This window comes from Pelobates fuscus, chromosome 12 (genome assembly GCF_036172605.1).
Source record: "Pelobates fuscus isolate aPelFus1 chromosome 12, aPelFus1.pri, whole genome shotgun sequence".
Classification (NCBI taxonomy): Eukaryota; Metazoa; Chordata; class Amphibia; order Anura; family Pelobatidae; genus Pelobates; species Pelobates fuscus.
Window position 1 is genome coordinate 133,768,750 of NC_086328.1, and position 20,230 is coordinate 133,788,979.

Genomic DNA, 20,230 nt, shown 5'->3' on the forward strand with positions numbered 1-20,230 from the left:
TTACGTTACAATAAAAATGAAGAATTGAGATGAGAATGATCAGTGTCTGGAAACATACGTTGAGCAGCTGGTCCAAGCTGAATTCTAATGATACATAGCTTTTTCATGTAAAAGTTAAAATTATTATTTTTACAGACTGCTTTAACCTATGATATGTCAAGATTAGTATTGCCATATCATTACTGTATGGATTAATAGGGAAGATTATAATGGATCATTTTATGATAGTTTTGTTTTACTGCCATGTGAATAACGGTAATGTAGCATAGGGTGAAATCTAGCCTGGTACCATTTTGTTAATTTATACACAAATACTAGAACATTGGTTGCTATTTTGTAGAACCGAAGTATGTGCTGTTGATAGGAAGTGGGTCAAACTGAAGTGAATATCCAATCATTCAAGAGATTATTCAAATTATTAATAACTAATTATTAAAAGAGCAGCTTGTCATTTGGCTGCTGACTACACATCTTTACCTTACGTACCAGGGTAGCCACCAAATGTCTATTTTGCTAAAAATAGAACTTAAGGAAACATTCCACATCTTTTTACCTGCAGGCAAAGAATGTTAAATGTTCACACCCCTCTCGGAATTTCCAACCTCCGTTTCAATATGTGAACATGGAATGCAAGTGACGTACGCTTAAACACTTTTTCAACAACAAATTGAATTCTTTGTATTTGCGCAGAGTATTCCCTGCACCACAAAACAGCACATTGCTTGCACTTTTGACGCTTGAAGAGTTAAATTAAAGTTAAATAATTGATGTGTATTTGAAGATCATACGTTGATATACAGATTTGGGGGGAATGTGCTGTATTTAAATAGCTCTGGTAACAAGGAGACGATACAGTATGCCTAGATTTGTGTTTATTTTATTAAAATGTAAATTATTGTTACTTTTTTATTCATAATATTTAGTACAACAGGGATAATAAATATCAGTATATCAATAGTCGTGCAGATAAACTTGAATAAAAATGATCTCAAATATTTTTTATAAAGCAAACATTCTGATGAGAAGAATGAATTCTAGCATTGAGAGGGCATTTATACATTTACAAAAAAGTTGTGAAGCTTCATATATTCTGAGTTAACTTCAAATTGAGCATTGTGTCATAATTGATGCCTGAGCAAACTGCTCAGTTGTACAAATATTTATTAAATATATATTTCCTTTGCAACGTGTGTCTCTGTTTATTATTATTTGCGTGTTTGCTTGCCCTATATTTATATTTACTTTGTTATCACGAGTCATAGTAACTAATGGGAAACAATGGGAGACAGCTAGTCACTGTTTTTGCTGCATTATATAGACAATGCATTAAAAATAATGCAAAAAAATAAAATTAAAGAAGAATAACAGAAACACTTACCTTCCAAGATCTTCATACTGTACAGGTTAGGTAGATACACTACACTAGAAAGAGATTTCACCAATCAGGATTATCTTATTCTGTTCTAATCTCATCCAATAAACCCTTATCCAGCGGGGGTTTATTTAATAGGTAAATCATTCCCTAGCTATCACATTTTGTGACGTGGTTTATACAGACCTAAGTAGTAGACATGCACGTGGCTTGGCTCTCTCCAGGGAGCATACTACTTGGACAAAACTGGCACGGGCAACCAATAAGATAAAAATACGAGTCCCTCATTGACAGCTCTAGAGTGCTGTCTTACAAATCACTGCACTTTAAAACACTCTCAGAGCTGAGAATGACTACAACGTACTCTCTGAACCATGAACTGTTTAATAATGCAAAGTAGTTATGTAGTTTAGAGTTGACTCTTTGAGTGACAAAAGTTTAGCAATTCTGATCACAAAGTATTGATTGCGAAGCATTGGGGACATTCCATTGATTTTACTAATGATTGGGCAATTTTAACCCCTTAAGGACACAACTTCTGGAATAAAAGGGAATCATGACGGAATATATCCGTCACCTGTCCTTAAGGGGTTAAAGCCAGATCTTTAAAGAGTCAAATCAGTAAGGTTGTTGTAGGGTAAAATACCTGTCCTTAAGGGGTTAAAGCCAGATCTTTAAAGAGTCAAATCAGTAAGGTTGTTGTAGGGTAAAATTAATCTAGGTCCACTATTCACAAAAGACATACATTAAAGTAAAAGGCCAATGCACCCACTCATATAAATGACAACATTGATTTTGGCTTCACAATCATTCAATGTAGATTCCAAAAATATTTTTAAGAAGGACCTGTTCTTTATTTAAACAATTGTCCAGCTGGCTGTGGGCACCTCGATTAATTTAAAGGGCTTTTCACTTACGTGTGGGCTGGACTTTTTTCCATTTTGATTCACTAAAGATAAGTCAGTTGAACATTCAAAATCTACAAATGTCTCACACAATATAGGCCACTTATAGTTTGATATAGTTGGATATGTTTTTCTTTCTTTAAAAAGTCAGTATGATAAAAAGGCTTCCAGCAGGTAAATCTAATAATTATTCTCACATCCCATGAATTGTGGGGCATAATTTAATAATATTGAATGCAAGGACTTATGGCTCAGAGATGAGAGGTTTACAATACACAATGCATGAACATTTTTACCTACCTGCTCTCTTTTTGTTTTCATAAACAGGGATGTAAGAATTTTATATCTGCAGAAGGGCCCCAAAGATTTCCCCTCCCCTCTTTTGGCCCTTCTTGTACCTTGAGAGAGGGGTTCTCAACCAATACATATGTACAACCTGTAAAATGCCCCTCTTGTTGTGCCCAAACTACCCATCAGCATAATTAATTACCATCTAATCCACAATACACCTCCAAGATGCACAACAAGAATCCTCACCTTCCAGATCCGTACATGTATGTGTACAAGGACGGCAAACTAAGTTACATTTATACTGACAGTTTAGTATTTTAATTTTCTGCCCATAGAAATATGGATTTAAACCCCCCCCCCCCCCCAAAAAAAAACAAAACATAATCACCATTTACCCCATACACAAACTACATTGTTCACTTCATTTCCAACTTAAATCAATGGTTAGATTTAGGAAAACAAAATACAATCTGCGAGTTGGAGATTTTACTTCTAGTTTAAGTTATTTTGGCTTCAATGCTAATAGTAATTTCACTCAAATCAAATGTTTCATGAATACCCTCTCATTCCAATAATTAACAAAGTGCCAATATCAGGTAATTACCATTCTTAATGTGGTCTAGAACATGTTTGTACTGGAGCGACTTTGGAAAACTACTAGAAACAAAGTCTTCCTAAACATTGGTACTTACTAAAACCTGTCTCACTTGAAATTCCACAATTTAGAAAGTTGCTGAACAAGAACTGGAGGATGCCCAATTGGGCGATCTTAGATTGTATGGTACAGCTAATACTAGGAGTTATCTTTTATCTGAATGTTTTATTTGGATTTGATAGCTGGAAAATTACCTGTGAAGGTTAACTTGGTGTCCTTTTGGTTAATGATTTCTGCTGCAGGCTATAACAGCAGCCACGCACATTTTTATTTTTTTATCATCAAACAGTAAATTGTATTTAATTGGCACATGCTTTGGAAAATCTGAGCCCACATAGCCAAGTATGAAAAATCTGACATATATTTTTGAATCATTGAGGGATGCAATGCTGAGTGTACCCTGTTGTGAAGCATTTAACCGGAGGTCTTAATAAATACTGAGCTCATTTTAATAAAATAACACTCCAAGTACCATAACCACTACATCCAGCTATAGTGGTAATGGTTCCATGAGTGTCTTAGTGCCTTCCAAGTGTAATTTGTTAACTGTTTTAGAAAGGTTTGACAATTTACCTTGGTACACTGGGAGCCCTTGCTGTATCTCTCATGCAGGAGAATCCAGACTGGCCAAATTTACATCTGTGCTCATTGGCTGAAAGCACTCAACTGATGCTCTGTCATCCAATGATCATGCCCCTGCATTACCTTGCTTAGCTCCGTGTTGCTAACCAATTTCTCCTGCAAGCATCTGGAAACCTGGGCTGCAGGAGCCGGTGGAACCTAGATAATTTTTTAAATAATTCTTAAATGGTTTGACAAATTACACTCGGAGAGCACCAGGGTAACCCTGGCACCATAACCATTGCAGCAGGCTGTAGTGGGTATGGTGCTTTGAGAATTTCTTTAACTGCCTAAGCTATTATAATTTCATGATTTTTTTGTGAAGAGAAAAACTATTTTTATATAAAACATTCCAAAGCTATTCTTTGATATTTTGTTTATAAAAATACTTAGAATTCTAAACTATTATATAGCTTAGAACCCTTAAAGAGTTCTCCTTTGGATTTGTAAAGCACAGAAATATACAACGAAGAAACTGGATGCAAACATTAATTTACAATCTACAATGTGGGAAACATTAATAAAGCCTTTTAATGGATAATCTAATGAACCATAAAAAGTTTAAAACATAACTTTTATTAAAATAAGATACAAATGTGTGTGAGTTGATAATGTGTGTTTCACAGTGCAGATATTAAAATCACATATTAACTAAATGGACTTTGGTGCTCTCCATCATATGTTCAGATATTCCAATTTCTGCTGTCTGAAAATAAAAGGCTTGTACACTAGCCCTTCCTAAATAAATACATGATTTAACTAGTAATTACTGCCTCTTCTAATTCATTTATCTGTTTGTCTCTACTTAGTAAAAGGAGTGATCACAAAAATAAAGAAGTCATATCGAAAATCACAATATATTTGATGTGAATAATTAGAATAAACAGTTTCTAACCAAAAAGATAACTGTGAGCTTTTATTAAATTGCGACCACAGATAGCCTGCAAACGGAAATAGCCTGTACTTCCCCATAGGAACAAGATTACTACAAATAATGAAGTGACAAAAACAAAAGAAGTCTAAAGGCTGGTTTATGAACTGAATGATTGGAAGGGTTTTATTTCTATTCTTTAAGTGTACGTCACTAAGTATGGGAACTTAGCAAGGATGCAGAGGAACAGAACCTGCGTGACTTACTACTGTGCTAGACTGCAGCCTGCCAGTAAGTAGGGACGAAGGGGAATGAGTTCTGGGGACACAAGCTCATCATTGCAACACAAGCTCATCATTGGACACATTTGAGTCAAGTTCAGGGCACTGAAACACCACTGTTTGCATAGTCCGCAGTCAGTTAGCCGGCCTTCGTGATTGACATGAAGCATGCCCAACTGACATTCCAATCCTTCAGCCACACCAGCCCCCTTTCTGGGCAGTTATGCCACTTTGGGTAGTGCCAGTGATGCGAATCACATCAACCAACCTCCTTTTACCATGCCCACAGCTGTCCTCATCACAGGACACCGATTTTGGTTTGGATTTGGTTGAGAGATGAAAGTGAGAGATTAGCCTAGGGTTTGTGTATTTTTATAAATGCATCCTGTGAGTTTCCCTCCGGCCCCACTTCCACCAGATTTAAAACATTTGGGAGGTATGCCTCTTTTAATATTTTTGTTGATAAGATCAGGGCTCGAGTCCTGCAGGAACGCATGGGAACGGCGTTCCTGCACTTTTTCCAAAGCAGGAACGCCGTTCCCGTTACCAGTCCTGCAGGACCTGCCCTGCTAACTGCACACAGGGACACATCACACGCGGTGTTCTTCTCCAGCTCTAACACTCGCGAGACCCGCAGCTGTAAGAGCGTTGCCACGGGTTACCATGGCAACTCTCCGCACAGGCGAGTCTCGCGAGAGTTAGAGGTGGAGAAGAACACCGCGTGTGATGGGTCCCTGTGTGCAGCGGCTGCCTCCCTCCACCGGACCACATGGCGATCTCCCCCCTCCCTGACAAGGTAAGAAGCAGGGAGGGGGGAATAAAGTAAAAAAAAACATATAAAGGTTAAAAAGCAAATGCACCCCCCCCATCATCCAGCACACACACACACACACAATCCAGCACACACACACACACACACATAATCCAGCACACACACACACAATCCAGCACACACACACATAATCCAGCACACACACACACATCATCCAGCACACACACACACACACACACACACACATAATCCAGCACACACACACACACACACACACACACAATCCAGCACACACACACACACACACACACAATCCAGCACACACACACACACATAATCCAGCACACACACACACAATCCAGCACACACACACACAATCCAGCACACACACACACACATAATCCAGCACACACACACATAATCCAGCACACACACACACATAATCCAGCACACACACACACACAATCCAGCACACACACACACAATCCAGCACACACACACACATAATCCAGCACACACACACACATAATCCAGCACACACACACGCATAATCCAGCACACACACACACACACATAATCCAGCACACACACATAATCCAGCACACACACACACATAATCCAGCACACACACACACAATCCAGCACACACACACACACATAATCCAGCACACACACACATAATCCAGCACACACACACATAATCCAACACACACACACATAATCCAGCACACACACACATAATCCAGCACACACACACACATAATCCAGCACACATACACACACACACACACACACATAATCCAGCACACACACACACATAATCCAGCACACACACACACATAATCCAGCACACACACATCATCCAGCACACACACACATCATCCAGCACACACACACATCATCCAGCACACACACACATCATCCAGCACACACACACACACATAATCCAGCACACACACACACATAATCCAGCACACACACACACACACACATAATCCAGCACACACACACATAATCCAGCACACACACACATAATCCAGCACACACACACATAATCCAGCACACACACACATAATCCAGCACACACACACACATCATCCAGCACACACACACATCATTCAGCACACACACACACACACACATCATCCAGCACACACACACACACACATCATAGCCCACACACACACACACATACATCATACAGCACACACACACATCATCCAGCAAACAAACACACACACTTCATCCAGCACACACACACACATCATCCAGCAAACAAACACACACACTTCATCCAGCACACACACTTCATCCAGCACACACACACACACACATCATCCAGCGCACACACACACACTTCATCCAGCGCACACACACACACACACTTCATCCAGCTCACACACACACATCATCCAGCACACACACACACACACACACACACACACAATTCATTAAGCACACACACACACACTTCATCCAGCACACACACACACACACACACACACACAATCATCCAGCACACACACACACACACACACATAATCCAGCACACACACACTGCATTCATTATACACAATCTGCACTTACTAAAAACACACTACATTCATTATACACATTCTGCACTCATTACAAACACACTACATTCACTACACACACTCTGCATTCATTATACACACTCTGCACTCACTACAAACATACTACATTCACTACGCACACTGCATTCATTATACACACTCTGCACTCACTACAAACACACTAAATTCACTGTACACACTGCACTCACTACATTCACTATACACACTCTGCATTCACTACACACACACTACATACACTGCATTCATTATACACACTGCATTCATTATACACACTCTGCACTCACTACAAACACACTACATTCACTATACACACTCTGCATTCATTATACACACTCTGCACTCACTACACACTACATTCACTATACACACTCTGCATTCACTACAAACACACTACATACACTGCATTCATTATACACACTCTGCATTCACTACACACTCTGCATTCACTATACACACTCTGCATTCACTACAAACACACTACATACACTGCATTCATTATACACACTCTGCACTCACTACAAACACACTGCATGCATTATACACACTTTGCACTCACTACAAATACACTGCATTCATTATACACACTCTGCACTCACTACAAACACACTGCATTTATTATTCACACTGCACTCACTAAAAAACACTTTACACTCACTACAAACACACTGCATTCATTATACACACTCTGTGCTCACTAGAAACACACTGCATTCATTAAACACACTATGCACTCACTACAAACACACTACATTCACTATACACACTTTGCACTCACTACACACTGCATTCACTACACACACTACATTCATTATACACACTCTGCACTCACTACAAACACACTACATTCACTATACACACTTTGCACTCACTACAAACACACTACATTCACTATACACATTTTGCACTCACTACACACTACATTCATTATACACACTGCATTCATTATACACACTCTGCACTCACTACAAACACACTGCATTCATTATACACACTCTGCACTCACTACAAACACACTACATTCATTATACACACTCTGCACTCATTACAAACACACTACATTCACTATACACACTTTGAACTCACTACACACTATATTCATTATACACACTGCACTCACTACACACACACTACATTCATTATACACATTCTGCACTCACTACAAACACTACATTTATTATACACACTGCACTCACTACAAACACTTCATTATACACACTCTGCTCTCACCACAAACACAATACATTTATTATATACAATCCGCACTCACTATAAACACACTGCATTCATTATACACACTCTACACTTACTACAAACACACTACATTCATTATACACACTCTACACTTACTACAAACACACTACATTCATTATACACACACTGCACTCACAACAAACACACTACACTCATTATACACACTCTGCACTCACTACAAACACACTAAATTTATTATACACACTGCACTCACTACAAACACACTACATTCATTATACACACTGCACTCACTACAAACACACTACATTCATTATCCATACTCTGCATTCACTACAAACACACTGCATTCATTATACACACCCTGCACTGCACTATATGCATAGGAGTGTATTTTTTTTTAAGAGGGGGGTGAGGCGGAATCTTGGGTGAGTTCCCACACTTTTTTCCCCAGGACTTGACCCCTGGATAAGATTCTGTAATTAGACTTATACAAGTTGTCAGCAACAGGCCCAATGCAAACTCTAAACACCAAGGTCTCGATTTAATATGCTTTCCAAATGATTTTGTTCATCAAGACAAAGCAGAACGTTTTCACATTCAGTATCATCATACACGGCAAGTATCAAAAAAGGGGTCAGCACTCGTGGTCCCCACAATATGCCAATGATGGAGAACTGGTCCAGATAAGTGTTCCCAATGAAGGAGCGGGCATGGCCCAATCTGTACTTGCAAAAATAGAAGAACATTCGGGCAATCAAAAAATGTTTTTTTTTCTGCAGATTATGGGGAACTGCAGGTTACGAAATATCTGGTCAAATGCCTTATTTTGCTGAAATGTTGTCACTTCCTAACCTGCTGTTCCTAAAAAAGTCTGCACAGCATGATGATGCCAAATGTTGCTAACTCTTCTTATAGCAAAGCATTGGGATACTGTTAGTCTAGGAGAACAAAAAAATATATATTTTTTTTTTGCAATGTGAGAGTGCTGCGTTATGCTGCCAAATACTTTTAATAGTAAATCTCAATCCCTATAATTTATCAATTTTGAAAACTAATAATTAATAGAAACATAGAAACATAGAATGTGATGGCAGATAAGAACCATTCGGCCCATCTATCCACTATCCTCTCATTGAAGTAATACTTCCCGATATTATTTTTAAAACTTTGCCCCTCTAATTTAAGATATATGTATTATGTATTTAAATGTTTCTATCATATCCCCCCCCGTCTCATCTTTCCTCGTAAGTTTTATCCTGCAATCCATGAACCAGTTTAGTAGCCCTTCTTTGAACTCTCTCTAAAGTATCAATATCCTTCTGAAGATACGGTCTCCAGTACTGCGTACAATACTCCAAGTGAGGTCTCACCAGTGCTCTGTACAAAGGCATGAGCACTTCCCTCTTTCTACTGCTAATACCTCTCCCTATACAACCAAGCATTCTGCTAGCATTTCCTGTTGCTCTATTACATTGTCTGCCTACCTTTAAGTCATCAGAAATAATTACCCCTAAATCCCTTTCATCAGATGTTGAGGTTAGAAGGGTATCAAATATTGTATACTCTGCCCTTGGGTTTTTTCGTCCAAGATGCATTATCTTGCACTTATCCACATTAAATGTCAGTTGCCAAAGCTCTGACCATTTTTCTAGTTGACCTAAATCATTTGTCATTTGGCTTATCCCTCCTGGAACATCAACCCTGTTAAATATCTTAGTATCATCAGCAAAAAGACATACCTTACCATCAAGACCTTCTGCAATATCACTGATAAAAATATTAAAGAGAATGGGTCCAGGTACAGATCCCTGAGGTACCCCACTGGTGACAAGTCCATGCTTCGAATATACTCCATTGACTACAACCCTCTGTTGCCTGTCACTCAGCCACTGCCTTACTCATTCAACAATATTGGAATCCAAACTAAAAAGTCATATCAATGAGACTCATCATGCACGTTCTAATTGCAAAACTTTAGAATTTTGATATCAACACAACTGAATTAATGAATTATTTGGATCATAACCCTAACTGAACGACTCTTTGATACTGTCATGACAGTTTGCAATTAACGCAGCTTTCTCTCTTAATTTAATAAAAAATAGATTTTCATAAAAATGTAAATTAACACTTACCCCATATTGCCATAAATATTGCAAAGAACACCGTGCCCCCATTGTCAAACAAATGAGTAACCTGAAATAGAAAAAAAATAATACAATGTCACACAACAAGCTCAGCAGAACACAACACAACATAACACAACAAGGGCAGCATTATTCTGGAAATAGAACATATATTTAAGTTACATATTACAACATTCTGTATGTGTAAATAATACGGCTTTTAATTTCATGGTGGCGCTTCCTTTTAATTGATGTATTATCCACCCTATGTTTTCTCCTCTAGGGTGGTGTCCAAATGGACATTACTTAATGATAATGATGGTTAGAAGGATGGATGGATATACTAACAGCATTTTATAATAATAATTAATGCTCATACAACTCTAAAAGCCCTGATCAACTTAAGATACATGTTGAAGAAACCTTAAAGGACCACTATACTGCCAGGAACACACCCGTTTTCCTGACACTATTTAGTCCTTAGGTCCCCCCCCACCCGCAGGTCCCCCCTTCAGCCACTTACCTTTACCCAGCGCCGGGCTCCCTCGGGGCTGGTGACCTCTCCTCCCCCTCCGACATCAGCTCCTGAGTGGAGCCGAATGCGCATGCGCGGCAAGAGCCACCCGCGCATTAAAAACACCTATAGGAAAGCATTTCTCAATGCTTTCCTAAGGACGTTCTGCGTGCTCAATGCGATTTTCGCAGAAGAGCCCTTTAGCGGCTGTGAAGAAGACAGTCACTAGAGGCTGGATTAACCCTGCTATATAAACATAGCAGTTTCTCTGAAACTGCTATGTTTACAGTTGAAGGGTTAAAACCTGGGTAACTTGGCACCCAGACCACTTCATTGAGCTGAAGTGGTCTGGGTGACTATTGTGGTCCTTTAATGTGTTTGGTCAATAATGTATGCATGTTAATATATGTCTAGTTGTGTGATTTTGGAATGGGTACGTTTAATTAGGAATCCCTATATTGACTATTCGGGCATTTATGGGCGTTCTGTAATTTCGCATTTATTACACATGGGCTTGGTTGTAACTGGATTCATATTATTCTCAAAATCCAGTCTATTAAGCTCAGATCCAGTGCCATCTCTGCCTCAAGCATTTTAAACACAACATAGTGTGTCCTTTTTCTTCCTTCCCTCCTTCTTTCCTTGCTTTTTTTTTCTTCCCTCCTGCATTTATTTTTTTCCCTCCTTCCCTCACTCTTTCTTTCTTTCTTTCTTTCTTTCCTTCTTTCTTTTTTTTCTCTCTTTCTCTCTCTCTCTCTCTCTCTTTCTCTATTTCTTTCTCTATTTCTTTCTTTCCTACATAAATAGCCTGCTATTACATCATGGAAACTAACCTGTGCAATTCATCACTCTGTTGCCTATCCCTCATGCATTTGACTGTTGCGTGTTTGTATGTGGGCGAGGATGGGAGTCTACCTAATACACATACGTGGCTTTATTATCTTGCTTTAGTGGTTAGACAAAGGGTATGTTCAGTTAAAAGGAAAAATACAGTCGATAAATGAATCAGTTTCCCTTAGATTATAACAAGAATATGGACTATATTACATACTCTGTCAATTGTGATCTATTCAAACTACATATTAACACGTAATTAGAGTTTAATAAAGGACAATGTGATTATAACATTGCATAAATCATTGCTGGCTGAAACACAAAGTAAAGCTACAGAATTAACGACATCCATAAGGATATGAATGGGATACTTCCTTCTGCTCTGATTAGTCTGAAAATATGGAAACATTTGCAAGGAGTTATATTTGTGATTCAGAATAATATATCTACATATTAAATAGTGTCTGTGTATATTGTAGATATTCATAGACATGTCAATATAGCACAATAAAGGGAAATACTGTGAGACCACACGCTTTTCCAAAAACAGAAGCTTTGGAGATTCATCTACCCACATGATACAGGATACTGATGTTATGTGCAAGGCAACTACAAATTAAGGTACCACTTTATTACATGGAATTTATATAGCAGCAACCAACATGTGAAGCCCCTGCTCATTGTACCTAATAGGCTGTCAGCTATACCTTAATAACGAGATCCATTGAAGGCCAAATTATCCTTTGAGGTGGCTTTATATTTCATGCAGAGGGAAGTTGTTAGAATTTCAATACTGGACTTTGGATGGGATTAGTGTGATATGCAAACAGTACGAGTTCTAGCAGTGTTACATATAGTTTCTGTAAAACCTGAAAGGGCACTAACTAATGGACATGCTAATGAGTGTCTACCTGATCTCAGTGATTTCATATCTTGTATTTGTTTTTTTACTGGGTAAAATACGGGATATGTAATAAATGTAAATTTTACACTATATTTCTTAGATCTCAATTCTTGTGCTAGATATGATAACTGTGAACATTTAGAAATTAGAAACATTAAGTAACAGTGTGCTGTGTGCTAACATGGGTGTGGAATCCCTCGAGGTGCTCACCCTACTTTATTATTGTCACTCCATGGCTGATTGATGCTTTCACTTAGGGTTTTAATATTTTGGTAAAAACACATGTATGAGGGCAGGATGTATGCTCTGAACTTCGATAGTAGAGGGATGAGGTGCATCGAATAACTTATATTAGTGGTCTCAAAGTGAATGTACATGATGATTACTGGCTAAGTCATTGTCCTCCATGGGGGCCATTGATCCAAACTGCCTGATGTGTGCCCAACCACACAAATTGGTACTCCCACACACAAAGCCTTGCTCATTTACACACACACACATCTACACAACTTTATAATCACATTCCAGTACAAACTTACACATAAAATATGTCGTTGAATATTAGCCAAGCTCCCCTTGGAGGCTGCTTCTCTACTTTTTGTGCTCCAACCCGCCTCACTATTGAGGTTCTGGAACACGACTGCTGTATGTGGTAACTTTACTAAAGAAGCTGGGAGAGGCTCACAGCTAGCCAGCCTTCTCATATACAACAAAAAAGGGGCATGATTTCAGTGCCGATGTGTACAAGGGTGCCAGCAATCTGGGACAGAGAATGGAATGCCTGAGACTTAGACAAACCACTGCATAATGGGTGGAAGGCTCCAGGCCGGTACTTTGAGACCCATCTTAAGTACTTTCAAACTCACGCTGCTTTTGCATTAAAAATGTATTAAGTATTTAGAACATATTGGTTTGGATTGCCTATCTATTTCTACTGGGCAGTAGCAGTCATCCACATTATATAATGTATGCTCCTGTCTCCCATTTCTTGTGCTGTTGCCAGGTCGTGAGGAGCTTTACATTAATTTGCATACAACTTTTATAAACAAGGTCATCATATATTGTGGTTTTATCCACAAACAAATATTTCCCCTGATGCTTTGCCAGCATTATGGTCGCAAGGGGATTGTGGGCCCACAACATCTGGAGTGCCTGAAGTTGCCTACCCCTGACCTATATTAACAGTGTATGTATTCACCCTGGTTCGATTCTATAGATAAGGGCAGCAGGAAGTTTTTATTTTTTTAATAGACTACCTTTCCTAAAAGAAAAATAAGTAATATATGGTAGATAACTGGAATAGCTTTCTAGCAGAAGAAGCGATAGCAAAAGCTGTGAAGACATTTACCAGTATTCAGGATTTACGTGATGCTCTGATAAAGAACCGTATATACGCATATATTTATATATAAAATATTATTTTGAACGTAGTGATGATTTGACAGTGATATAAATAAATATAAAGCAATGCCGAGCTGCTTTCAGGAGTTATTTGAAGTTTGCTCTCTTTACAGAAAGATAAACAGCTTGATTATTAATTAGAATCACCTTGCTAAACTTGGCATTGTAATGACTAATAGTAAGCCCAGGGGACAAAAGGAAGAAATTGTTTTCTCTGTGTATGAAGCAGTTGGATGTAGGCATCGCCTTTATAGTAGCAGAGATCCCTAGTACTAATCGTAAAACACAACCCATGGGTGATGACTCATGGGTGATGACTCATGGGTGATGCTAATATTAACCGTGGAACCAATGCTGGATTTCTCTGTGGATTTATTTTCTCAAAAACACTTTGGGAAAAAAAAATAAAAAAAATAAACCCTCACTTTCTAAAACAATCCCGCAATATTAAAGGAATCGCAGTAGAGAAGATACCACTAGGGATGTGCATGGGCAAATAAATTGGTTCGGTTCGGAAATTCGGGCAAGTAAAAAAAAAAATCGTCTGCTTTGGCAATTAGGACCAATGGCATTAAGTTCGGCACTTTTGAATTATGGAACTTCGGCAATTCAGAACTTCGGTAATTCGGAACTTCGACACTTCGGAACTACGTAAGCATCCGAATGTCCGAATTCCATGAAACAAATTGCACATGTCTAGTAAGTGGTTGTGGTGGCAGCCCAGGCACTGGGAGTCCTATAGATGTGTAAGTGGTTGTGGTGGCAGTCCTGGCCCTGGGAGCCCCCTGCCCATCTATACCCCACCATCCCTATCTACTACAAATCACTTACACATCTATAGGGCTCCCAGTGCCTGGACTGCCACCACAACCACTTACACATCTATAGGGCTCCCGCCTCCCAGTGCCCGGACTGCCACCACAACCACTTGCACATTTATAGGACTTCCAGTGCCAGGAATTAGCTTATTGGTCAAGATTCCTGTCATCATTCACGTAATTTTGTTTTGCCACTTATCAGAAATCCAAAGCAATTCGGAACTTCGGCAATTATGTTCGGTTCGGCACGAACTACTGAACTTCGGAACTTCTGAACTTCGGCACTTCAGACATTCGTAAGCATCCGAATGTCCGCAAATGTTAAAAAATTCATCTGAATATACATTCGGAACGAAACGATTGCACATGTCTAGATACCACATCTTCTATACGTTGTACTTGTCAAATGTGCAAATAGATCTTATTTTCTCCATGGAAATTTCGGCTAATACCTCAATGACATTGGAATAATTTATAATATAAGTTCTGCAGTGCAATCCCACATATCCACTTCTTCCTACAATACATGTGGGGTCTCCCTGTACTCAGCATATGACAGCACACTAGGAATTCTGGGAAAGCCACATTATACATTAAACGGTACACATCCATCTAATGAAGGTCCATATTAGCTCAGCTTGTACGACTTTGGGAAAAAGCAGTGTCATCAATTTCTTCCAAGAACAACATAAAATGGTTACACTACTGTGATTGGATATAACATGGCAGCCAATTATATTATAGTCAATCATTAAACGCTCTGCTCTACAATTCCACCATAAACTTAAAGAGACACTCCAGGCACCCAGACCACTTTTGCCCATTGGAGTGGTCTGGGTGCCAACTCCCATCACCCTTAACCCTGCACGTGTAATTATTGCAGTTTTTATAAACTATCAGACAGCCACTAGAGGGCCTTCCATGTTCTTATTACACGAAAAGTGTTTTAAGCGATGTTGGACATCCTCAAGCTATGTGAGGACCCCCAGCTTTGCCAAAATCCCTATAGGAAAGCATTGAATAATGCTTTCCTATGGGGAGGTCTAATGCGTGTGGCGGCCATTGCCGCGCATGTGCCTTAGGTCTCCCCCGCCAGCTGACGTCAGTGGGGGAGGAGAGCAGGCGATAAGTTAATGAACGGGCTATAACCCCTTCAGCAACTTGGGATGGGGGGTGGGAGGGAGAGGGGCACTGCAGGGTCCTGCAGTGCCAGGAAAACGGATATGTTTTCCCTGGCACTGGAGAGTTCATTTAAAACAAGTATTTTAAAGAATTGTAATACACTTTTAGTTTAGTTTTAATGTAATAAATCAAGTAAATATTTTATAATGTTTTCTCAATTGCCTCTACTTCATGAGACGTTATACACAGTTTAAAATCGGTTCCAAGTCCAGAATTTCTGGGTATTTATATTTACCATAAATAATCTGTCATCATTTATTTGATATTTTGTTACATAATTATTGTACAGCACTGCTACGTATGTTAGCTACCGTATATACTCGAGTATAAGCCGAGTTTTTCAGCACATTTTTTGTGCTGAAAAACCCCAACTCGGCTTATACTCGAGTCAATAGTCTGTATTATGGCAATTTGCATTGCCATAATACAGACTGGGGCTGTGGGGGCTGCAGAGAGATGTTACTTACCTTTCCTGCAGCTCCTGTCAGCTCTCTCCTCCTCTGCCGGTCCGTTCAGCTCTTCTGTCAGCTCACAGTGTAAATCTCGCGAGATTTACACTGGGAGCTGACCGAGGTGCTGAACGGACCGGCGGAGGAGGAGAGAGCTGACAGGAGCTGCAGGAAAGGTAAGTAACGCTCTCTGCAGCCCCCACAGCCCCCTCCTACACAGTGCCCATCCACTGGACCACCAGGGAAGGAGAGCCCCCCTCCCTGGCCAGCTAGCAAGCAGGGAGGGGGGACGAAAAAATGTATATATATATATATATTAATAATAAAAAAATAATAATAATAAAATAAAAATAATAATAAAATAAAAAATAATAATAAAATAAAAAAATAATAATAATAAAAAAATGTAATGAAACAAAAAAAATATTAAAATAATAATTAAAAAATAAAAATGCCCACCCCCCACCAAGGCTCTGCATCACACTCTGCATTACACACACACATACACACACTGCATTCATACACACACACTGCATTCATACACACACTGCACTCATACACACACACACTGCATTCATGCACACACACTGCATTCATACACACACACACACTGCATTCATACACACACACACACACACTGCACTCATACACACACACACACTGCATTCATACACACACACACTGCATTCATACACACACACTGCACTCATACACACACACTGCACTCATACACACACACTGCACTCATACACACACACTGCACTCATACACACACACACTGCATTCATGCACACACACTGCATTCATACACACACACTGCATTCATACACACACACACTGCACTCATACACACACACTGCATTCATGCACACACACTGCATTCATGCACACACACTGCATTCATGCACACACACTGCATTCATGCACACACACTGCATTCATACACACACACTGCACTCATACACACACACTGCACTCATACACACACACTGCACTCATACACACACTGCACTCATACACAGCATTCTCATACACACACACTGCACTCATACACACTGCACTCATACACACTGCACTCATACACACTGCACTCATACACACTGCACTCATACACACTGCACTCATACACACAGCATTCTCATACACACTTCATTCATATACACACACTGCACTCATACACACACTGCATTCTCACACACACACACACTGCATTCTCATACACACACACTGCATTCTCATACACACACTGCATTCATTATATACACACACTGTAAATAAATATTCAATTAATATAATTTTTTAAGGATCTAATTTTATTTAGAAATTTACCAGCAGCTGCTGCATTTCCCACCCTAGTCTTATACTCGAGTCAATAAGTTTTCCCAGTTTTTTGGGGTAAAATTAGGGGCCTCGGCTTATTTTCGGGTCGGCTTATACTCGAGTATATACGGTATATCTATAAATAATAAAATAATAGTAGTAATGCCTACTGCTGGAAGAGACCTTGAAAGCATTGGCGGATCTGCTATCGCATTGTGTCTTTGCTCAGTTGTCATCATTGCTGCGATGTCACTGATATCTGTAGGTTCCTATGAATGGCAGTTTTTGAATAGTAGTCTGTGTAATACTAGTACGTAAGGGGCAGTGGGTGTGACAATAGATCTGGAATTGTGTTTGTATGATAAGGCACAGACTATTCACACATCTGGCAGCAAGCCCGTAAAAAACAAGCTTTTATGGCATGCCCAGATCTGTAGCGAGGGCATTCCAGCTTATTTTATCCTGTTTATTGCTGTCATCTGCCTCCGCACTGAGAACTGAAATCATCATTGATAGGATCTAATCCTTTGTTTCTCATCCGCTCTCACCCGTATGAATTACAAAGTTAGGTACACAGGAGCAAGAAACTAAACTAATATATAGATGGAGTGCATTCACTTTGAACTGGATCACACTATTTATTATTCAGCTTTCAATAGTATTGTATGTGAAATATAGAAATGTAAGCTTTTAGTATGTCTAATCTTATACTATTCTGCTGTATCAGAACCCATTTTCTTTGTTTAGCCCATTTCGCTACTGAGGGATTTTTATTAATTAAAAATAATTATCATGACCCAGTGTAATATAACTTGGCTTTATGTGGAGATCCCATCAGTTAACAATGATACATCGCGGACACTTCGTTTAGAAGTTATGCAGTCTAGCGTTAATTGTATAGCAATTTCCATTTTTGTCAAACTGTTAAGAATGCTATAATTCTTGGGGTGTACCCAGAACAATCTATACCCTCCCCCCACCCCCCACCCCATCCCGATCTACTACAAAGGAAACATTGCATTTTGAGCTATAAGGGATGTGGTTGTTTTGTTGTTTTGTTGTAGTTTTTCCAGCACCTCTGTTACCAACTGAGGAACTAATCAGGGACTAACCCTAACATCCAGTGCCCTGGACATTGCATGCTTATCAGTGTAAGGTTGCTAGAGGTCCTCCATTTAAACCAGTACATGCTGTGATTGCTATGATGATGTCACTGAGGCCGTCAATAATTACTCCATGATGGCTATGGCATGAGAATCTGCTGTGATAGCCCATTACAGCGGTCCTATGCCCTGATTGACCGCTGATGATGACTTAGCTTTACATTCTAGGATCATTCTAGGATCTGAGGTTGACTGGTTATTGCTGTCTGCCTCAGTAATGATACAGAATACTAACAGTGATTTGCTAGCTTGCTGGTTGTCTGATCACACTGACAACCAGGTACCTAGATTTGGCAATTTGGCATGGCTAAGGCAATGTTGCACATAGAAGGCTTATCAACAAACTACAATCTTTGAGTTTGGATTCCAATATTGTTGAATGGGTAAGGCAGTGGCTGAGTGACAGGCAACAGAGGGTTGTAGTCAATGGAGTATATTCGAAGCTTGGGCTTGTCACCAGTGGGGTACCTCAGGGATCTGTACTTGGACCCATTCTCTTTAATATTTTTATTAGTGATATTGCAGAAGGTCTTGATGGTAAGGTGTGTCTTTTTGCGGATGATACTAAGATATGTAACAGGGTTGATGTTCCAGGAGGGATAAGCCAAATGGAAAATGATTTAGGTAGACTAGAAAAATGGTCAGAGTTGTGGCAACTGACATTTAATGTGGATAAGTGCAAGATAATGCATCTTGGACGTAAAAACCCAAGGGCAGAGTACAGAATATTTGATAGAGTCCTAACCTCAACATCTGAGGAAAGGGATTTAGGGGTGATTATTTCTGATGACTTAAAGGTAGGCAGACAATGTAATAGAGCAGCAGGAAATGCTAGCAGAATGCTTGGTTGTATAGGGAGAGGTATTAGCAGTAGAAAGAGGGAAGTGCTCATGCCATTGTACAGAACACTGGTGAGACCTCACTTGGAGTACTGTACACAGTAC

At 39.4% G+C, this 20,230-nt stretch overlaps 1 protein-coding gene across 2 annotated transcripts in view; it reads right to left on the minus strand.

Annotated features, from left to right (window-relative positions):
- Positions 1 to 20,230, minus strand: part of ANO3 (anoctamin 3) — a 349,289-nt gene that overhangs the window by 63,446 nt on the left and 265,613 nt on the right. For both annotated transcript variants that reach the window (XM_063438288.1, XM_063438287.1), the window contains one exon: positions 10,711 to 10,771. In XM_063438288.1, the coding sequence (XP_063294358.1) occupies positions 10,711 to 10,771 (61 nt within the window). The remainder of the gene's footprint in view (positions 1 to 10,710; positions 10,772 to 20,230) is intronic.